General features: G+C 41.5%; 2 protein-coding genes and 2 long non-coding RNA genes across 4 annotated transcripts in view; 2 read left to right on the top strand and 2 right to left on the bottom strand.

The window, feature by feature from the left end:
* The first annotated feature begins 85 nt into the window (after positions 1 to 85).
* znf292b (zinc finger protein 292b) lies at positions 86 to 22,790 on the top strand. The gene is made up of 8 exons (XM_085132757.1): positions 86 to 853; positions 7,939 to 8,093; positions 8,234 to 8,309; positions 8,429 to 8,564; positions 11,925 to 12,127; positions 13,183 to 13,319; positions 13,505 to 13,646; positions 15,608 to 22,790. Exons 1-8 carry the CDS (start codon positions 689 to 691, stop codon positions 22,253 to 22,255), a joined length of 7,662 nt encoding a protein of 2,553 aa, XP_084988883.1. The 5' UTR covers positions 86 to 688; the 3' UTR covers positions 22,256 to 22,790.
* The window catches only part of LOC146502667 (uncharacterized), a 264,594-nt gene continuing 246,271 nt past the window's right edge, over positions 4,873 to 23,195 (bottom strand). The window contains exon 2 of the long non-coding RNA XR_014869334.1: positions 4,873 to 5,186. This is a non-coding gene — a long non-coding RNA (uncharacterized LOC146502667). The remainder of the gene's footprint in view (positions 5,187 to 23,195) is intronic.
* On the top strand, positions 8,571 to 11,822 carry LOC146502682 (uncharacterized). The gene is made up of 2 exons (XR_014869332.1): positions 8,571 to 9,878; positions 11,484 to 11,822. It is a non-coding gene; the product is annotated as an uncharacterized LOC146502682 (long non-coding RNA).
* The window catches only part of LOC146502680 (uncharacterized), a 3,318-nt gene continuing 3,164 nt past the window's right edge, over positions 23,042 to 23,195 (bottom strand). The window contains exon 2 of the mRNA XM_085132761.1: positions 23,042 to 23,195. This exon is cut by the window's right edge and continues 2,294 nt beyond it. The gene's annotated coding sequence lies outside the window, so the exon portion shown is untranslated.

Raw genomic sequence — 23,195 nt, 5'->3', positions numbered from 1 at the left:
ATTTAATGATGTTTTCTATATCTAAATAAAACAGGAGAATCAAAACCAAATTCATCTTTCAAAAAGAAATCTTAAGGGAAAGTCGAAAAGGACTGATATCCTGTTTTGCAAATAAAGAGCAATATTTCAAGAGGTATCATGCCCAAGGATATGCAGACTGGAGCAGCCAGGAATTGAACCACTGACCATTTGATTAGTAGCTGACATGCTCTACTTCCTGAACTGCAGCCAACTCATAGTGTATAAGTATTGGACAAAGGATATTGAAGATGGAAGGAAGAAACGAGGAACTTCATAGAAGATTTATGGATTTAATGCAGGAGGATCAGAGCGACAGAGGACGGTATTAGGGATAGGATGAGATGGAGGCATATGATGTACTGGTTTAACCTCTTAATGAAGCAGCCAAAAGAAAAAGAAGAAACAAACTCCACAGTGAGTCTGGCTTGACAAAATCAGAGATTTTGAGGGTGTTTTATCTGTTATTTGAACCTACTCTCGCAAACTAATTTTCGCTAAGTAGCAGGAACTCACATGACAAGCTGCCATCACAACAACAAAGCTGAAATTCTCTGTACGTGCTGTCGGCACGACGGGGGGGGGGGGGGGGGGGGGATGACGTAAACTCGTAAAATGTGTGCTTACGTGATTACGTAGAAGTGGTTACGCGCAGAAGCTGGGTGTGAAGATGGCGGACGAGGAGGCCGAACAGGATCGTAGTCCTGCCATTGGTATCAGTGAAACGACTGAGGAACTTAAAAAACGTTTGCAAGAATTGCAAGAAATCTTGAGTAGAGAAAGCATCGACTCTCCAGAAGAATCATCTTCGAAGTATTGTCAAGAGTTTTGTGGGGTGAGTTGCTTTTCTTTACGCTTAAGCAAACAAGCTAATCAGCTAGCATTGATAACAACGCTACACACATACTGATATTCCAGAGAAAGCCCTGCTTTCAAAACTGAGTAGTTCTTGGAAGCACTCGCTAGTTGTTGTTGTTTTGTCTATGTCCAGAATATAAGCGTGTCTAGTAGTCACAGGTTGGTGAATACACACAGGCTCGTAAACTTCAGCTTAAATGTTGAGCATCTGAAACAAACGTTAGCTTAAAGCTGTGTCTGCATGAGGTAATTACCTTTGGCAATGTTGGTGTTAAGAGTCGTTCAGGTAAATTGACCTATACCAGCAATAATAAAATGACTTGTTTTATTTACGGTGGCTTCCATTACATTGATACACTTAGCGTGTCTGGCGGATATGGGTGCCTAGCATCAGTTCTTTACCCTTGTATGTTTGGCTACATGCTCGTGCACGTGAGCGTAAGTTGGTTGCCTGTCTCTCGGTAACAGCCCTAAGGCCAGCAAATTTCCGTTCGGCTGGATTTCAGGAGCTGCAGCACATTTGGTACGATTTCACCTGGGAAAAGAAAGGAGTTGTCAGTTAATCCCGCGATGGATTTCTGCTGTGTACGTGCGGAACGGAACGCCCGCCTGCAGAAGGGGGCACGTCGTTTTCTGTCTCAGTTGCACGCTGAAGACAATGCAGCATAAATTACCAGCAGTCTCCCTTGGAGCCTGTCCAGTGACCGTTTGTGAGCTTGTGCATCGGGTGGAGTCTACAGAGGTGTGCTTGTCGTTTTGAGAGCGTGAGAGAGCGGGGATGGGGACTCTACGCGGAGTATCCTCGGGCTCATTGTGGTGGTGGTCTTCAGTGTGTTCGCCTTGTCTTGAGTACAGTGGTTACGTCAGGAAGTGCCTGTGAAGTCAGGCTGCTGATGGTGATGAATAGAAATGCTTTTGCAGATACTTGATTAACCTAATCAGTTTTATCACGTGTCAGCTAACCAGTGACAGAATCAATAACTGAGAGGAAAGTAAGGACACTAAAATTCAGTTAGTCAAGGGGCTCACTCTAGTGCTGCCCCTGGCTGGAATAATGAGTTTTATCTTCAAACTAAGTGAAAGTGGAAAATATATCCTATCTGTGTCTTTAGCAGTAAGCGGCACTACTTTGTTTGGGTAGCTGCTTTTAAAAGTCCCTCCCTGAGCCTGGTTGTGCTGGAGGTTTCTTCCTGTTACAAGGGAGTTCTTCCCCCCACTGTCACCAGAGTCATATGATTGCTGGGGTTTTTGCTGTTGTACTATTGTAGGGTCTGCCTTACAATATATAGCTCAATGAGGCGACTGTTGTTGTGATTTGGCGATGTATAAATACAATTGAATTAACATAAAACTCATTGTGGGTAGTAGAAAAGTGGTCCCCTAAACTTTTTAGTGTTAGTAAGTCTATTAGCCACAACCAACCAACCACATGATGTCATGTGGACTTTAGGCACATAAACTTGTGTCATAACGCAACCTCGGGAGGGAATCAGTGTTGTAGAAAGAACACACTCTTCACTAATGGGAATAGTTCCAAAGCTTTCTTTTTTTATGTATGAGAGATACATCCTTCTGAATGACATGGAGCAGGCGCATCTAGTACGTGTGGAGTGGGCACAAAACAGTTACATACAGACATGTAAAAGGTCCTTAACAGGAATGACTCAGGCCAAACTTATGGTCCCACATATGTCTGCAGACGGAGAGCAGTGTGCTCGTCTGCAGTGCCTCAGTGTCTCAGTGCCACCTCTGTATGTGACACAAACAAAACAAGAATGTAGGACATCGAGCCGATTGCGTACCGACTGCTATACCTATCTAAAAACAGCCTTAGCATCCACTAACCGCATCGGGTTAGGAAAATCCCAAGTGATAGTTAATTGTGCTGCTTTTCGTTTGTTAAAACAAAGAGGTTGAGGTTTCTATAAGCAGTATATTGTGTAGGATATATGGCTGCAGCAGTTCATTGAGCAATTGGATTATAAAAAAGTTGTCAATACAATTTTTTGCTTTGCTTTGATGCTTTGTTTAAAGCACAGCTCTGCAGCGTGCCATTGTCACCATGGAAACCCACATTTACAACTAAAAACATACCTGCAGTATAAACTGGGAAAAAAACTAGAGGGTATCCCGGAGTAAAGTCTGATGTGAAGAAAAGCAATCTTTGTAGCTGCTCCATCCACTGCCAATTGTTTTATACCGAAAAAAAATCTGCTGTAAGACTCCAGAAGTTGATAAATACAACAAAATAAAACCAGTACCGGTACCCAAAAAAAGATGATTTATTCATAACACATGGGAAAAGACCCAGGGAAACGGAGTTAACGATAAAAACAAACCTTGAAAACCAGAAATTTCACACCCAAGCCTGAACTCTTGCGGCACGGTACCAAACGACTCACGGACCGGTACAGGGGTTGGGGACCGCTGTACTAGATCATATTATTTGAAAGTTCTGTTAAATATTTCAGATTAAAACTGAAATAATGCATTTTGTTAATTAAATTGCATTCATATTTAAAATATGACAAACATTTTTTTCATAAGCCACTTGTAAAACTGTGAGCCTTTGACCTGAGGGTTGTTATTTTGGACAATGAATTATTATTGACATCTACACTAGAGCAGGGCGATATGACCAAAAATATTTATCACGATATAGATTTGAAAATTTGCAATAGCGATATAAATGACGATATAATTGACACTAGACAAAATACTTTACAACTCCACAATTTTATTAGTGCAAAAAAAAAAAATCTATGTATTTTCACTTAAACAAGCAACTGTTTTTTTATGTGCATTAAAGTTATATAAAAATTTAACAGTGCAAATGCAAATTCCTTGCTGTCAGTTTAACCAAAAGGCATTTCCAGTGGAAATTGGCCGACATATCCTCAGCATAACCATGTATGATATCCACAAAAGCTTATACACACACAATACGGTAATATTATGTTGAAGCACAGTACGTATCACTCCGCGAGGCTCCTGCCTACGATAGCCGTAATGCTCCGTCAATCCATCAAGCGGTGCGGGTTCGTAGCTTAGCAAAGTTGTACTAAAACATTTGACAGATTTTCGACATAAAATCATTTCAAGGTCAGTAAACACAACCAGAATTCAAACATAAGGCACACGGGATTATAAGGGGCACTGTCGATTTTCAGGAAAATCAAAGGATTGATTTGAAGTGTGCCGTATTTTCCAAAAAACGCGGTAATAACGATGGCCCGCTAGCATGCTCTACCAAAAAATAGTGCTTTGTTGTGTATCTGACGGACCAAAGCTAAACCAGTTCCACACAACTGAAGTTGCAGCATTTTTACAAACCAATTCTGGTTCATCCGTTTCATTCAACGATCCGCTTTCGCCCTTCTCATTCTCCGTCACCGCCGTGTCTTTTTCGCCATGTGCGTATGAAAACAAAGGCACTGCGCATGCGCTTTTTACCCATATTCTATCGCAATATTTCATTTCCTTGTCGTTGCCCAACATTATACTGGTATTACCGTGAACGGTATGATATGGCCCAGCCCTAATCTACACCATCATAAAGTCTGTTTTCAGCAGCACAAAATGTTGATCAGAGAAAAGGGTAAACTTCAGAATCCTGATATGCTGGCTTTTCTACTTTAAAGGCTTACAGACACAAACTCACTCATTCACTGTAGGGCTATCTCATGATACAGGAAATGTTTAAATGACCTCTAAAAACTGTTATTTTCAACCAGATCGTGCCTAAAATTGCACTGGTGTACTAACTCAAATCAACTTTTAAATGTTTTTTTTCTACTTTGAATACAAAAAAATCTGAATGAATTGAACCCATTTTTTAACCTCCAGTTGCAAGCAGAGGTTTTTCACAAATTATGATACTGTCACAGTATGTCTCTTTCTGTGGTCAACACTAGACCTTTAATTAGGGCTGCTCGATTATGGCAAAAATGATAATCACGATTATTTTCACTGAAATTGAGATCTCGATTATTTGACGATATTTATTTAACAATAACAATGTATTGAATAATGACTTTAAAGATTGTCAAAAAATAATATAAAATAGTGTGCAAATACTGATAACAGTGCAAATGTTTGCAATATAAAAAATAAATGAAAAATGTAAACATCTATGTTTAGTGAACTTTGCAGTGTTGCTCTGTGGTGCAGCTACGACACTGTAGCAAAGTTTACACACTATGTCTACTTGATCCACGTCTGACTCCGCGAACCCATAATGTTTCCACACCACTGAAGTTTTTTTTACCTCTTTTCAACCAAAGGCAGTCACTCTCCTCTCCAAATAACTTCTGCTTGGCTTTCCGAGCTTCCCTCGGGTCCTCTTAATTGTTGTGACACGTGTTCGAAATGCAGAAAGGTGCGCTCGATTTGCCACACGGAGCAGCGCGAGAGTAAAGCACGAGGGAGGGGCTAATAATCGGCTCAGTCATTTTTAATGATCGTTGAAAGCCCAGATCGTAATTGAGATTAAAATTCGATTAATTGAGCAGCCCTACCTTTAATAGACCTAAATAGTGTCTATAAAAACTACTGGTCAAGAACAGCCACAGCTTGTTTATTTAACAAAGCTTTGTCAGCTAGTCAGTAATGAGTTGTTGCTGCTGTGAAGGTCCCTACAGCAAAGATACCCCCTTTGAACACAAGGCATACCAAGTTTTTCTCAGTAGCTATCTGTGAATCACCTTGTTGGTGCTGTCAAACTTTGCTATATAAAATTCAGATGCTTTCTGGCCTGAAAGCAGAGCTGCACAGGGAAAGCGCTGCAGACTGAGGTGACAGAAAGGCTGTAGGCCGATGTGGATGAGATGATAAGTTCGAACTTTTCTACTTTTACATTCATTTAATAAAATGTTTTTCTTATTTTATTGCAGCTAGCTGTGAGATCATGATCTAAATCATTTGTAAAACTAGTAAAACCTCTAAACTTAAATGTGTATTCTAGGGCTGTTCGATATAACGATATATCGGATGACGATATAAAAACGTCTATCGTTTCATTTTACGCTATCGTTTGTTTCGTGGTGTTGCAAAATAAACTGTTGTCCACACTACAGACAGACAAGCGCCTGTTTTTATGTGTTGTCGTTAGCAACAACGACGGTAAAACCAACACGTGTCCACTTGTTCCACATAAACCTTTCACAATAAAGCTCAAGATCCTGTTGAGACTTTTCAAAATAAACTGAATCACGTGAAAGATGCAGAGTGTTTACGGATGAGAAGCAAAAAAAAGAGCCGTCACGTGCTAAAAAATAAACCAAGACTCAAACGTTAGAACAGGCTTTTTCCCGCAGCACGCCGTGTAATAAATACAAAGAAAACGGCGGCCCTTACAACTTGTGTCTAAAAATGTATAGTTTCATGCATCGGTTAAAACACTCGACTCCAGGTCCATGACGCCCAGCTGGAAACACTTCACGCAAGTCGAGCTGCCCGAGATTCACAGAATTTACAGAAAATGTTACATTTTTGTGATTTATATCGTTATCGGACGATAGATGTCTTAATATCGGGATATGAGATTTTGGTCATATCACACAGTCTTAGTGTATTCTGTGAAATGAGTACACTAAAATTGGATTTTACTGAAGCAGTTGATTACAATAACAAGTGCTGCTGGTCGCTCAGTGGTTTGCACTGTTGCCTGTTGTTGTACATAAGGATGGAAGCCTGTCATCATGTCAGAAATCTTTTTGTTTTGTTTAACTCTCGTTTCAAGGTTCCTCTATCACATTGTCTGTGACAGGCAGGCTTTTGGGCTGTTATCCTGAAGCCTGCCTGTCTTCCCTGCAGGAAAATGAGACGGGAAGATGAGGAATACTTTATTTAAACACCTGTTGTAATATTATTGTCACTAGAAAAAGTTGCATTTCCTGCGAAAATGCAATGTGAAATCTGTGTAGTGGAATCTGCTGAAAACAGCTGAAAAGCAGAATTGTCTGCTGAAAAGCAGAATTGTCTGCTGAAAAGCAGAATTGTCTGCTGAAAAGCAGAATGAAAAGCAGAATTGTCTGCTGAAAAGAGGTGTAGAAGCAGAAGTGCTTGCTGAAGATGGCTGTATGTAAAAGGGTGCACTGAAGAGTGTCAAGGAAGCAGAGTGCATGCAAGCCAGGAAGATGTGTGGCAACCGTCACAGGTAGGATTCGAACCTTTACCGCCGCGTCTCATGGCAGCTGCTCAACTCACTGAGCCAAACCAGTTCTGGTCCAAAACAAAGATATGATGAGAGAAAAAAATGTGCACTGTGGAGCGGAAGCTGAAATTTGCTGAAAAGAGGTGAAGAAACTGAAATTTGTGCAGAATAGAGTTGAAGAGGCTGAGATTTGTGCTGAAAAGAGGTTAAGAAGCAGAACTTTGCGCTGAAAACAATTGAAGAAGCCAGAATTTGTGCTGAAAAGAGGTAAAGAAGCTGAAGTTTGTGCTGAAAACGATTGAAGAAGCCAGAATTTGTGCTGAAAAGTAGTGAAAAACTTAATATTCTGCTGAAAAGAGGTGAAAAAGCTGAAATTTGTGTTGAAAAGAGTTAAAACAGTTGAACTGCTAACTGAAATTTTTGTCATAAGCGGGATTCGAACCCGGGCCTCCTGCTCTGAGAACGGCTGCTCACTGAGCTAAAACATGGCTCAGCCTGGCAAGCAAAGCTGGTGATCACACTGATAATGTGGTCCCATTCAACAAAATGGGCCAAAAAATGGCATAAAAAGCTTAATATCTCAAAAAGTATAAAAGTTATGAGCACCATAAGATATAGCAGGCATTAGCAGAAGGAGCAGAACTGTTTAAAGTTTGAATGGTGAAAATCGGATGAAAACTGAGGGAGTAGTTAACCAACCAAGGTCTGAGCAACTAGAATAAGGTAGAAGAATAAAGAGAAACAGGATCACTATAGTGTGACTGCCTCACACAATTAGGATTAAACTTTAGCGAATGGACTGCCTGTTTCCAAACTGCTGGTATGTTTTTTTTTTTTGTTGTTTGTTTTTTGTTTTTTTGTTTTGTTTTTCATTGTTGCTAAGTGAGTGACTTTGGTTCCCCTTGCAGACATTGTTGGAGTATGCAGGTCGGTGGAGGGTGGAGGAGGAGCCTTTGCCTCTGGTGAAAGTGTACACGGTGGCCCTGGTGAATTATGCCCATGCCTCTCCATACCTCTCTCTGCAGTGTGAAAATGTTTCTCTTGTAGTTGAGAGACTCTCACTGTAAGTATAACTGCAGATACAGACTTTACATTCATGGAACGTTTGTTGCATGCTGTCCTGTAACAACGTTGAGTTACACATTTTCCTGTAAAATCAGTCCATCAGAGGTCAGTTTGCTGTTTCTGTGGTTCGGTCTACAGGAGTTTCCTCGAGCTTTTACTCTCACTGAAGGATATTCCACATGCCGTATGGAACGAGTTGAAGTCATGTGTTCAGGTAAAGAAGATTTCAGCTTTCCAAGTAAAGTATTCAAAATGTCGGCTCTAAGCTGGACTTAATAAGCATGCTTTTGCTACTCACATTCAGACCTCATGGAGTTTTCCTGTTGTGTACAGTTTGCTCACAGCAATCTTAAACAGAATGGAATCGCTCAGCTGTCCCCGTTGTCTGCTTTGGGCAAGTATGACGGTGTTTGGTCCAACAGGACGCTGCAAGGCCTTCTGTCCAATGAAAACCTTCCTACAGAACAAGGTGAGTGCAGGCCTCTTTTTCACATTGTGTTGTTATTTGGAAAGATCCTGTGCTTTTAATTAAATGCTAGTAAAAAATAACAATAATGTGCTTTGTGCAGCACCTTTGAAAACATAAGCTACGTTCACACTGCAGGCGAAAGCGCATCAAATCCGATTTATTTATTTATTTATTTATTTATTTATTTTTTCAAATCCGATCTGGGTCACTTTCGTATGTGGTACTGAATCTGATACATATCCGATGTTTTAGAAAGCAACTGCTGTTTGAACGGTCATGTCGCATTAAATCCGTCTTTTACGTCACTGACACAAGACAGACGCCAATTATCAGCGCCGGAGAAGCGCCTGAGAAGACATTGCGAACGCTTCCTGGCCATCCAGTGTAGATGTCAGTGAAACTGTTGGGAAGACAAAGTTGGAGAAACGTGAACATTTTATTTGTACTGTATAATCTGCAGATTCTGACAGAAATCTGCAACTATTCTTTGAAGCACCGCTCCTCTCTAAAACAGCAATAAGGATAATTATTAGGTTATTTACATTATTATGTAAATAAATATTTCATACCATGAAATATTTACCATTATGTAAATAACACAATAACTTAAAGCAAAAATTGGGAAATGTAAAATCCGAAATCTTTATATTAAGGGCCATCAGTCAAACAATATTGTCTGGTCTGGGTGTAAACGGAGCGCGTTGTGTGTGACGTCTTCTTTTGCGCATGCAGCGTTCACACTAGAGCACGTTTGCTGTCGCATTTTATTTGTAGTGTGAACAAGCAGACAAAAAAATCGGATTTGATCAAAAAAAAATCGGAATTGAGCATTAAGACCTGCAGTGTGAACATAGCCATAGTGTGCTTTATAGAACTGAAATAATGGTCAGAGTGATTAACACTGCAGGTTAAATTTAAAAAAAGTAACAAAATGTCAGAGAAGGAATAACAAAATGTTTCCTGCTAAATATGTTTGGAGCAGTGATTGAACAGTAAAAATTGAAGTTCACAACCTCAGTTCTTATTTTTCAATTCAAATTAAAGAGTAGATAAAACTTTATTAATCCCTCAGGTGGGTTCCTCTGGAGAATTCAGTAATTTGAGTAACTTCAAATCATCAGATCCAAGCCCAGCGAGGGGCAGCCATTTATTGCAACAACGTAAGCACAGCAGAGATTAGACTTAAGTTAGTGACTGGTGCTTCACTAACTCCAAACAATAAGCTTCACCAAAAAGAAAATTGAAGTATGATCTTAAAAGAACAGGTGAATACTCTACCTCCTGTCCTGTGCTCGAAATCTCTCCATACATACAGTGGGGCAAAAAAGTATTTAGTCAGCCACCGATTGTGCAAGTTCCCCCACTTAAAATGATGACAGAGGTCAGTAATTTGCACCAGAGGTACACTTCAACTGTGAGAGACAGAATGTGAAAAAAAATCCATGAATTCACATGGTAGGATTTGTAAAGAATTTATTCATAAATCAGGGTGGAAAATAAGTATTTGGTCAATAACAAAAATACAACTCAATACTTTGTAACATAACCTTTGTTGGCAATAACAGAAGTCAAACGTTTACTATAGGTCTTTACCAGGTTTGCACACACAGTAGCTGGTATTTTGGCCCATTCCTCCATGCAGATCTTCTCAAGAGCAGTGATGTTTTGGGGCTGTCGCCGAGCAACACGGACTTTCAACTCCCGCCACAGATTTTCTATGGGGTTGAGGTCTGGAGACTGGCTAGGCCACTCCAGGACTTTCAAATGCTTCTTACGGAGCCACTCCTTTGTTGCCTGGGCGGTGTGTTTTGGATCATTGTCATGTTGGAAGACCCAGCCTCGTTTCATCTTCAAAGTTCTCACTGATGGAAGGAGGTTTTGGCTCAAAATCTCACGATACTTGGCCCCATTCATTCTGTCCTTAACACGGATCAGTCGTCCTGTCCCCTTGGCAGAAAAACAGCCCCATAGCATGATGTTTCCACCCCCATGCTTCACAGTAGGTATGGTGTTCTTGGGATGCAACTCAGTATTCTTCTTCCTCCAAACACGACGAGTTGAGTTTATACCAAAAAGTTCTACTTTGGTTTCATCTGACCACATGACATTCTCCCAATCCTCTGCTGTATCATCCATGTGCTCTCTGGCAAACTTCAGACGGGCCTGGACATGCACTGGCTTCAGCAGCGGAACACGTCTGGCACTGCGGGATTTGATTCCCTGCCGTTGTAGTGTGTTACTGATGGTGACCTTTGTTACTTTGGTCCCAGCTCTCTGCAGGTCATTCACCAGGTCCCCCCGTGTGGTTCTGGGATCTTTGCTCACCGTTCTCATGATCATTTTGACCCCACGGGATGAGATCTTGCGTGGAGCCCCAGATCGAGGGAGATTATCAGTGGTCTTGTATGTCTTCCATTTTCTGATGATTGCTCCCACAGTTGATTTTTTCACACCAAGCTGCTTGCCTATTGTAGATTCACTCTTCCCAGTCTGGTGCAGGTCTACAATTCTTTTCCTGGTGTCCTTCGAAAGCTCTTTGGTCTTGGCCATGGCGGAGTTTGGAGTCTGACTGGTTGAGGCTGTGGACAGGTGTCTTTTATACAGATGATGAGGTCAAACAGGTGCCATTCATACAGGTAACGAGTGGGGGACAGAAAAGCTTCTTACAGAAGACGTTACAGGTCTGTGAGAGCCAGGGATTTTCCTTGTTTGAGGTGACCAAATACTTATTTTCCACCCTGATTTACGAATAAATTCTTTACAAATCCTACCATGTGAATTCATGGATTTTTTTTTCACATTCTGTCTCTCACAGTTGAAGTGTACCTCTGGTGCAAATTACTGACCTCTGTCATCATTTTAAGTGGGGGAACTTGCACAATCGGTGGCTGACTAAATACTTTTTTGCCCCACTGTAAGGTGCATGACGGAAGTGCTGTTTGGAACTTGTTGTCAACTTCTCGTGCATTAGTCGAGCCTGGAAGTAAGACTACTTCTTCTGCGTCATTGCGACAGGAAGCTCCAAATTTTGACAGTATTGCTCAGATGAAAGTGTGTAGTCTGTTTTGTTTAATATGAGAGGTAAAGGACATTTCCTGGTTACAAATGACTTCAAGATTCCTCACTGTCGCTGGAGGCCCAATTAATCACAATAAGAGGATCTGGTTAGACCCTATGTTGCACGTCTTCAAGTACAATAAGTGAAAAGGGTTTAAAGTAGATTTTATGCAGCCTCGGCATTAGCAATACTGTATTTAAGATTTTACTGGGAAGAAAATTGTTGAGCACTTCCATAAAAAAAAAAAAAAAAATTAAGATACTAAACATGAATTTTTAAAAAATGCATATTGAATGTTTCAGTTGAGGAATTCCTAGCACAAGAGGGAATCGTACTGTTGGGGATGAGAGTGAAGCAGCTGATGAAGGAGAAGAAGCTAGAGAAGGCTGCACTGCTGGCAAAGACCTGCTGCCAGTCCTCAGCCTTCCAAGTGAACGGATCCTTCAAGCAGCTGTATCTTGTGTGCCTCTGTGGTACTGCAGAGCAGAATCAGCTTATGGAAGAGGTGAGTTTCATTGGGTTATTTAATTATGCATAAAGTGCTGTGGTCACACTTAGTAGCGGGTTAAGTTTCATATGTTTTCATAGACTTTCAACCTGAGGGTTTCATTTGTCATCTGCTGTTTATCCTACACAGGCCAGCAGTTGTGTTGTTGGACTTTGTGTTTGTGTGTTAGGAATCGGGGGTTTGTTTGAAAAAGCAGGTTTAGTGGGAAAACTGAGATTTTATGTGTAAGGTAAGGGGAAAGTTGTACAGAGAGCACTAACTTAAGCTGGTTGGTTCCCTGCAGCTCAAGCACACTTGGGTTATGTATCAGAACAATGATCTATAACACACCAAGTCAGAAAAATAAAGTGCAGGTTTTGGAGTAATCTAGTCACAGTAAGCCCAGTTGAGATGATTTGGCATGGCCTTAAACAGACAGTTCATGCTCAAAACCCCTTCAGTGGCTGAAAATGAAAGCAATTCTGCAAAGAACGGTGGAACAAAATTCCTCAACAAAGGGCAAAGGCTTTTTTTACACAGGCTCATGTAGGTTTGATTTTTTTTTTTTTTTTACATTCATAAATAAAAGTGCATTATGTATTTAGTCAGGTTATCTTTGTCTGATACTAAAGTGTAACAAATATGCCAAAAAAAAAAGGAAAAAGGGCAAATACTGTTTTTACAACAGTGTATTAAAATTGTGATAATGTGAAAGGTTTCCTGTGTGTGTGACTATCTAGTATGAGCCTTTCAAGTTTGAGTATTTTCAAACACATTTTCAAGCTACAGTCACTGAATGCTGTCGAGCAACATTTTGAAATGTCTCGAGTTTAGCTCTTAGCTCCCCTGGTATTAAAAAGGTAACATAGCACATCATGATGTCACTTTGCTGCTAGCCTTATTTGTGGCCTTACTCTATTGGTGCTGTTGTCTTCTTATGTTTTCTTGTAATAGGTAGGCAACATTTAAAAGTTTCTGAGACCTTTGATATTGGAGGGTTGCAAAATTACTGAACGTTTGGTTTCATCACTTGGGTGATTCAATATGTGGTTATGTTGTTTCTATCTGTAAAGCTTTCAAAGGAGGACTGCCGTGATGCATTAGAAATGATTTGCAACCTAGAGTCTGAGGGAGACGATAATGCAGCTTTCAGCTTATGCTTGGCCTTCCTGACCCGGCAGCTTCTCCAAGGAGACACATACTGTGCTTGGTAAGAAGAAAAGTTCTCTGATTTGATGCTGACCACTATTTTATTTTATTTTTTAGAAAAATAAGAAATAAGTAAAGTTATAAAATCAGCATACTTTTTTCTTCTCTTTTCCTCCATATTGTTGGGTACTATTAGGGGGTTGGTGATGTAATCAGTATTGAGCAAGTTGTCTGTCTTCTAACCAGGGAACTCACACTGTTTTGGAGCAAGCTGCTGAAGCGATTGGAACCATCAGAGCAGGCCTTTCTTGACAGATGTCGCCAGATGTCTTTGTTGTCGATTACTGTGTACCACATCCTGTTCCTCATCAAGGTCATTCAGTCAGAGGTTAGTGGAAAGTCATCTGCTTCAGTGTATTCAAACATTTGGACCCAATGATTGACTGCTACTGTTATCCTTTGCCTTTAAGCTATCCACACCATATTGCCAAAAGTGTTCACTCACCCATTTAAATTGAGTCCAGGTGTTCAGATCACGTGTGTAGAATGAAGCACTTAGGCATGCTGACTGCATCTACAAACATTTGTGAAAGAACGGGTGGTTCTCACAAGCTCAGTGAATTCCAGCTTGGTATCGTGATAGGATGTCTCATATGCAATCCAATGCAAGTCCAGTCGTGAAATGTCATTGCTACTAAATATTCCACTGTCAGCTGTTACTGTAACAAAGTAGAAGTGATTGGGAACAACAGCAACTCTGCCACGAAGCGGTAGGCCACATAAAATCACAGTCAGCATAGAGGTTGCCAACTTTCTGCAGAGTCAGTCAGAACAGAACTCCAAACTTAATGTGACCTTCAGATTAGTTTGAAAGAATAGTATGTAGAGAGCTTTATTGAATGGGTTTCCATGGCCGAGCAGCTGCATCCAAGCTTTACATCAACAAGCGCAATGTAAATGGACTCTACAACAGTGGAGACATGTTCTCTTTTTGCTAAAGCATATAGTTAGTGCTGGATCAGGTGACCCTGAATCCTCAGGTAATAATTTCTTATTATTATTGTGGGGTCTACCTTAGAATATAAAGCACATTGAGGTTACTGCTGTTGTGGTTTGGCGCTTTATAAATAAAATTTAATTGAGTGATGAATTCACGCTTCTTGTCTGGAAATCCAACAGACAGGTCTGGGTTTGGCAGTCGCAGGAGAACGGTACTTGTCTGATTGTGTCGTGCCCAGTGTAAAGTTCTGTGGAATGGGGATTACGGCGTGTCGTAGTTGTTGGGCACAAAATACTACCCCAACAGCATGTGGCAGGACAAATGACCAAACATCTTCCTGCTTCTGTCTCCTGGCAGAAGCTGGAAGATGTCACCTGGCAGAGATGCCCACTCTCCCCTGCACTGTTTGCAATTTTTATCAAACCACTAGCAGCAGCAATTAGACAGGCTAAAGTGATTACGGGCATAAGATGTAAGAATGTAGAACATAAAATCTGTCTTTATGTGGATGTGTTGCTTTTTTTCCCAACACTCACAAACCGCTCTCCCTGAGATATTGCATTAAACTCTTTTTTTAAAAGTTTCAGATTATTCGATTAACTGGTTCAAATCTACAGTTCTTCTGATTAATTTCTCCTTCCATAATTCCTCTTCTAGCCCACTGCTATCTGGAAATATTGAATATTTAGGTATTAATGTCTCTCCTAAGCTTGCAGATTTAACTAAATTAAACTACATCCCACTAGATAGAAATTTCTACCCATATCTTTCATGGGAAGGGTCGCTTCAATAAAAATGATGGTCTTGCCAAGAATTATTTATTTGTTTTCAATGATCCCGAGTAAACCATCACCAGACTGGTTTAGGTCTCTAAATTCCTTTGGAATGATAAGCCCTCACGTATTATCTTAAAAATGCTACAAAGGAGGACTAGATCTGCCTAACTTTCAACACTGTATCTTAGCCAACAGGTTACACAGACACACACCGTTTTGGTTGGCTGCTGCCTCTAAACATATGCATTATTAGTACTGTATGCCACTCGGTAGCATTCAACATTTATTATGTTGGTTGTTGCTGTGGTTTCCCTACTGTGGTCCTCACGGATTTTTAGTCTCTTTTCCTCTGTTTTCTTTCCTTTTTGTCTTTTTGTTGAGTACTTCTCTCTTCTTCGTCTTTCTCTTTCCCATTCCCCGGTCTTGTCCATTTCGATTGTAGTAACTTAATAACCAAATAACGTCTTTTTAATGAAATGGGTCTTTATTAATATAGCCAGAGCAGTTCAGAATAAGTTGAAACGTGCTTAAAATAATTTAGCTTTTTTGTGTGTGTGTTTGTCCCCTTCACAGATTGACCGTGTTGGCCTGCCAGTGTGCATCGAAATGTGCATCAGGGCTCTACGGATGGAATCAGGTGATGGGAACAGTAAAGCCACTGTGTGTAAAACAATTTCCTGTTTGCTTCCATCTGACTTGGAAGTGAAGCGAGCCTGTCAGCTGACAGAGTTCCTCCTAGAACCCACTGTTGAGTCTTACTATGCTGTGGAGACTCTTTATAATGAACCTGATCAAAAACTAGAGGAGGGGGATTTGCTGATTCCCAACTCGCTGCGATGTGAACTCTTGCTAGTGTTAAAAACTCAGTGGTCATTTGACCCAGAATTTTGGGATTGGAAAGCGCTAAAGCGTCACTGCTTGGCACTAATGGGCGAAGAAGCTTCCATAGTGTCATCGATTGATTTGCTGAATGATACAGAGAGCCCTGAAGAAGAGGAGGAGGTCATGAGCCTAAGGGGGTTTAATAATGTTCCAGACCACTTAGTTACTGGCACCTACGAACTCAAAGATGTTACAGACAAGAAACAGAAAAACAGAGAAATGAAGAAACTGAGAGAAAAAGGTTTTATATCTGCCAGGTTCAGAAACTGGCAGGCCTACATGCAGTACTGTGTGCTGTGCGACAAAGAGTTTCTCGGCCATCGGATTGTACGACACGCACAGACTCATCTAAGCAAGGGAATGTACACCTGCCCAATATGTGCTCAGACATTTACCTCAAAAGACACATTAATTCCCCATGTAACATCACATGTGAAACAATCGTGCAAGGAAAGGCTGACTGCACTGAAAACAAGCAAGAAACTGGCTAATCCCAAAACAGCTGCCCCTGTTATTGCAGCCTTTGAATCCAAAACGCAGCACAATCTTTCTGTAAATGGCGACCCCTCAGGGTGTAACGGGGGGTTGGCTTACAAGGGTCAGACCAGTGTGGCTAGGCTTAATGTGGAGTGTAGTGAAGACAACATGTGCCCTGTTGGAAAATGCAGGAGGAGCTTCAAATTTTTCAAAAATCTTATTGCACATGTCAAAGCTCATGGGGATAATGAGGAAGCAAAGACTTTCCTTGAGATGCAGAGCAAAAAGGTTGTTTGCCAGTACTGCCGTCGCCACTTCATTAGTGTCACTCATCTTAATGATCACTTGCAGGTCCACTGTGGTGTAAAACCTTACATCTGCATACAGTTGAACTGCAAGGCAAGTTTCTTGTCCAACACTGAGCTCCTAATACATAGGAAAACACATTCTGTGTTTAAAGCTAAATGCATGTTTCCAAACTGTGGAAAAATTTTCAATGCAGCCTTCAAACTGTATGACCACGAGGCACAGCATTATAAAACTTTTACCTGTAAAGTTGTGGACTGTGGAAAAGTATTCCATTCACAACAGCAGCTGGATTTACACCAGGACAGGCATGTGACTCAAGAAGAGGAAAACCTGTCCTCTGAACAAACCCTACAAAATGGGCAACCCAGCCCTTCACTCCCTGAGCAAATGCAACAGGAGAACTGGAGCACTGAAACGGAGAGTGTTGATCAAGATCGTGGACAGCTGCCGGTACCCACTGAGACTTTGTTGACATCTTCAGAAGAACCTGTGGACACATTAAAACAATATACAAGCGAACATGAAGACACAGCTTTTTCAAGCATTCATACACACAATTTAAGCAATTCTGTGATTCAGTCTGTCTGTTCCAGCTTGTCTGAAACTCAAAGATATAGAGATAATTTGTCTGATTATCAAAGAGCGCCCCAACAAAATCAGTCTGTACCTTCATTTGAAGGCAGTTTAAATAATGTCTTACATAGCCAACCGCAGATGTTCTCTAATATTCAGAATACTGATTCAGTTAATTACCACTCTAACTTAAATTTGCCTGTAAAGCAAGAGCCACCGTCTACTAGCAACTGCTTAACAGTACAGCTGCCTCACAACTCTGTAGAGCCTGCAGTTTTGCAGCCACTCCCTCCAACAGTAAGTCCTCAGCAGCTAGCTGGGAACAGAGCGGACAACTCTCCACAACAGAGAGAGCGATTTCACTGTGCATTAGAAACATGTCCGAGGCATTACAGCTCCTACAGGAGTGTCACCAAGCACATGAAAGCGGTTCACCCAGATTTCTATGAGCAATGGAAAGTTGCTCGAACTAACATCAAAACAACTTATGCTCCAGCACAGAGCAAATCGTCTGTGGAGCATCTCAGTTCAGTCTCGCAGCTTCAGAACCAGCAAAACAGTAGAGTAACAATTCATGGAGCTCAGAGACAGAACGTTATCCAATCACCTTATACCAACATGGGTAACAGTTTAAACTATTCTGACCTGCACTCGCTTTCTTCACCAGGCCTCACCCATAATGGTTCGCTGCTAATGGCAAATGTTTTGAATCCCATTGTTCTCTCTCAGTTAGGGAGCAATAGAAATCCCACAATTGAACACCCTCAAGCTTCAGGCAGTCACAGTTGGCATCCAGTTGCTGGAAGTGAACAAGTTCAAAACTGTGGTTCTTCTCAAGTCTATCCACCTAGCCTGCAAGCGAACCTGCAAATGACTCCTAATAGTTCTGTTGTGTCGCTTGGTGTCCCATCCTGTTCTGTGATGGGATCAGTTACGGAGAGACCAGCAGAGTCCTTGCAGTCATCACAGAACAGTAGGCCCCAGCCAGTTCGTCCCTCGTACGTGAATGGTGCAAAGGAAGTGTTGGAACAAACTGATGCCTGTCCATCATATTCATCACAGATTCAAAGCAGTTTAGCCCCTGGTGCCAAGATACCTGAACAAACAAAAACTGTGCAAAATCATCTACAGATGAATTTTCCTTCTGCAAACAACGAAATCCAGAAGAGTAGTACGGTCCTACCTATAGATGGCCCTATTGTCGCCGAAGATGAGGTGCGACGCAGAAAAAACAAAAGGATTAAATGGCCAGCGATTATTAAGGATGGGAAATTTGTTTGTCGGAGGTGTTTTAGAGAGTTTGATAGTCCTAAATCCCTCGGAGGCCACTTGTCCAAACGAACAACTTGCAAACCCTACAGTGATTCAGAACTGAATGCAGATTTGCCAAGATCATTCCTTGATCTTAATTCAGAGCAAACAGTTGGCACCCCTCAACTTTCTTATAACCCTGCTGCTGTGTACCAGGAGAAGCATCATCAATCTGTAACAAGAGCTTCAGCAGCTACAAAAGATTACCCCACACGTAATTATCCACCAAATAACTTGCAGACATATGGCAGCAATGAGGCAAATGATGATATTCTTAAACAAATTATGACTGAATCCAACATGTCTGATCTCTTTGTGCACACAACTACCCCACAGACAATGTTCCAAAACCCCTGTGTTCCCCTAGGAGCTGGTGAGCGTTTGACAGGTAGCTCAGTAATACAGCACACAGAAAATGTTCAGGTGAAGCAAGAGTGCTCATACAGTTCAGCCCATTATCCTCAGCCAAGTATGGATATATTTTCTGGAACAGAATTCCCAGACCCACTGTTTTCACAAATCCTCGCAGAAAACCCTTCTGCGGCTCTCCCCAGATCTGCCCCTAAAAACGAGACTCCTGGGGAGATCCACAATGAAGGATATCAGTCTGACAATATCCACACACCAGATCCAGATTTAAACTCAGTGACACACACACTGATACCTGAAAATCAGCTTAGTTCAGCAGCAATAAGTAGCAGTCAGATTGAGGTGCAGAGAAAAGCTTTTGACCAAGGCATTAAAAAGAGACTGCGTGAGCAGATTTTGGCTGGCGACTTGCAGCGTCGGAACAGCATGTGTAACTCCTCCAACACTGATGCTAAAGCCATATCGCTCGATCCAGCAGGTACCTCTTCCAATAATTCTGGATATAATCCATTGTCTAATGATGCAAACACAGATTTTATTAGTCAAGGACAATTTTTTGAAGAAAATTCTGTAGTTATGCCACAGACCTCTGATGAAATTGAACTATTGCTGAACACACAAAGTTTTACTTGTTTCAGAGATACTGTTATACCACAACAGGAGGTACCAAGTCCCAGAGTCATTGTGGCAAATGATCCAGAGCCTGAACCATACCAACTGTCAGCCAGCCAACAGCAGTACATGACCGAAATTCAGAGTGCATTTGAAAGGCTCAACTTGGTCAGAGAAGTTGCTGATCAAATGTCAAATGTTTCTGTGCAGCAAGCTGCAAACAACCAGACCAAATGTGCAAAAGTCAAACCGCGTAAATCAATTTCATCAGCCTTGATTAAGCCATTTGCTTGTGAGAAGGAGGACTGCACCTTTAGTTCCATTTCCAGTGAAGCACTGTGGAAACACCTCTCAAAAACCCACAGCTACACAATTGAGATGGTGAATGTGGTTAAAAAACGATATGGCCTATATGCTCCTTTTAAATGTCAGAAATGTATTAAGGCATTCACTCGAAACTCAAACCTCAGAGCTCACTACCAGTCAGCTCACAAATTATCAGCTAAAGAAATTGCGGATTTAGATTTGAAGCGCAGGCTGGCCAAAGATGCTGCGTCCGCTGCTATTCAAAACCAACCTGTGGGTATAAACTCTGCTCCAGAGGCTCGGTACAACACGACAGTGGAGAACGGGACACATGTGTGTCCGCTCAAAGATGCCACAAAACGGGATTACTCATCACAGGTGCTGGGGCCCTGCACTAACACAGTCATAACGAATAACAAGTTTCAGCAAGACATTCGCTCCACAGTGATCTGTCCTTTGCAAGCAGCTCACACGCATAACCAACCAGTGACTCCTTCGAGACAGGCACAGACTTCAACTACATCCTTCCCGTCAGTAAAAGCAGCAGAACAATGGTTACATGAACCGCAAAGAAACTTGCCTGTTCAGCATCCAGTGGTTGGCGACTCCTTACCTACAGTGTCACCTTTGCTCACCCAGGCTCTCTTGGGCACAGCTCAGGCTAAGGAGCCACAGTCCTCCAACAAGCATTCAGCTTTCAATAGGCACTCAATTGTTCAGCCAAGTATAGATGTTACAAAGAAGACTAAAGAGAGGAAGCCCAAGTTAGGTGATGCAATGAGCCCATACAGACCATATCGCTGTGTTCATCAAGGTTGCGTGGCAGCTTTTACTATCCAGCACAATCTGATCCTCCACTACAGGGCTGTTCACCAGTCTGCCCTGTCGGCACTGGAGGTAAACAAAGAGCAAGACCAGTCTGAGGCTGCGAATGAACTGGACCACGAGGATGAGCCAGAGGTAGAGTTTCCTCAGGTTTCTGAGTTCAGATGCCAAGTCAAAGACTGCTCCCGTGTTTTCCAACAGGTACCCAACCTCTTTCAGCATTATGTCCAGCTCCACGAATTTAGTCTAGATAAAGTCGGCAGTCTGTTGTCCAGCGTCAGGCTCGGCAAGTTTGCTTGTGGCCATCAAGGATGTAAGGAATCCTTCACTGCTTTCAGGAGTTACGTAGCTCACATCAAAGGTGAGCACAAAGATATAAAGCTGGCCAAACCAGAACATTTAAATGGTTCTTTCAAGTGTGAAATTGAAGGCTGTGACCGTTCATATGCCACAAAGTCAAATCTGATCAGACATATGATGAAAAAGCATCAGGATCTGCACCAGTCTAAATTAAACAGTCAACAAATAAAAGATGGCGCAAAACAGACTTCAAAGACTTTGCATTATCAAATTACTAAGACAAGTAACGGGAAAGAAAACATCGAAACGAATAAAAAGTTTTTGAGAGCAAGTGACACAAAGAGGGCTAGCAAGTCAAAGAACAATCACTGGGTTAAATATGGAAAACCCTCACTGAAATCTAAACTGGAGGCGTCCGCTTTGTGCACGAAGAAATTACCTCTGCAGTACCCCTGTATGATCAAAGGCTGCGAGTCTGTAATGAAGTCAGAGCGAAGTATAATGAAGCATTACATTGGCCACGGACTTTCAGAAAAGTACCTGGAACAGCACAGAAGTCACTTTATCTTCTGCAAAAAGTTTCCGCGGCAGAAGTGTCGCTCAATCAGGAGTGACGACTCCAAATCTGACAACACCTCAGACATGTCAGACGTCGAGACGGCTGCAGACGCCAGCCTGGAGGGTAGAGAGTATGGATGCTCAAAGCCAATCCTACGCAGAAGGGCTGCAGCAGGGATCCCTGTAGCATTGTTTGACAGCAAATTATCAAATGATGGCATCTCTGATGGTTCTGTGATACTCAAACGCAAGCGAGGGCGTCCACGAAAATACATTGAAAAAATTGTGAAACGCAAGAAGATTCCACATCCAACCAAGGCGGACGTGGTTTACAGCCGGGACAATGAAGCTGTCTCCTCATGTCCCGCTGTGATGCAGGACGAGAGGACTGAGCAGAGTGTGCCGCTGGCTTCTTTTAAACCAATGGGATTTGAAATGTCCTTCTTAAAATTCCTAGAACAGTCGAATAAATCTGAGCACCCGTTGATGAGGAATGTCTCGGAGGCAGTAAAGTGCAGGCATCCGTTCAGCCTGAGCACCAAAGGCAACTGTGTCAGGTTCAGCAACCGTCAGAATCTGAAATCACTGAGCAAGGTGAAAATATACCTGGACACGGCCTTTTCATCGTCTGTCTCTGACCTGATGTTAAAACAGCTGCAGGACATGCGTCCTGCTGTGTTGTTAGAAAAATATAATTGACACTTTTTTTCCTTTTTTTTTTTCCTGTTGGAAGCAGAATCTCAGGATTTGAATGAGTAAAATCTGCTGCACACTGGTGGCCCTACGTGTAAAAAATTTTTTTTATACATCCATCTATAAACACTTGTTACCTGTACATGGTTGTCTATTGTTTTTTAACTAGAAAAATGTAAAGCATGTTTTTAAATACAAAAAAAGAACATTTGGGTTTAGTAGATATAGGACATCAGGTTAGGGTGTCTTGATTATCCCTGTGGAACTTGGAGATTGGTGGACTGAAATTGACTGTGTAGTTTGTGGTTGAAGATGTTTGTGTTGTGTATAGTTTGAAATTACCCACTGCAGCCAGCTGCCCGATTTTTTTTATTTTTATTTTTTTTGTAACGTATGTGTGTTGGGGGTGCAAAACATTGATGCCTTTCATGATGTAATGTCTGGAGCTCCTGCATGCACACTGATGATGATAATTTTGTGGAAAGGTTTTTTGAATGACAAACAGATGTTCTCATATTAAATATTCACCAGTGTTTTGTAAGTGTGTGTGTGTGTGTGTGTGTGTTTGGTTTTTTGTTTTTTCCTGCATTCACATATCTTGCAATTATTATATATGCCATTATTTGAGTAGGAGCAAATATTTAATCAAGCAGTTTATGGGTTTAACTTAAAAAAAAGTGGAGTTGCAGCTGTTTTTATATATTACACATATATAACACACATATAGGCCCAAATGTAATTGGACAATTGCTTGATACATTTTCATGGGCAGACAGAGAGCAAATTCATTGTATGAATACTGGATTGAACTGTATGTTCAATTTCAGTTTTATTTATACAGCACCAAATCACAACAACAGTCTCCTCAAAGCACTTGATATTGTAAGGTAGACCCTACAATCATGACCCCCTATGAGCAAGCACTTGGCGACAGTGGGAAAGAAAA

This window comes from Neolamprologus multifasciatus, chromosome 15 (genome assembly GCF_963576455.1).
Source record: "Neolamprologus multifasciatus chromosome 15, fNeoMul1.2, whole genome shotgun sequence".
Classification (NCBI taxonomy): Eukaryota; Metazoa; Chordata; class Actinopteri; order Cichliformes; family Cichlidae; genus Neolamprologus; species Neolamprologus multifasciatus.
This window is presented reverse-complemented; position numbering and strand designations above follow the sequence as displayed.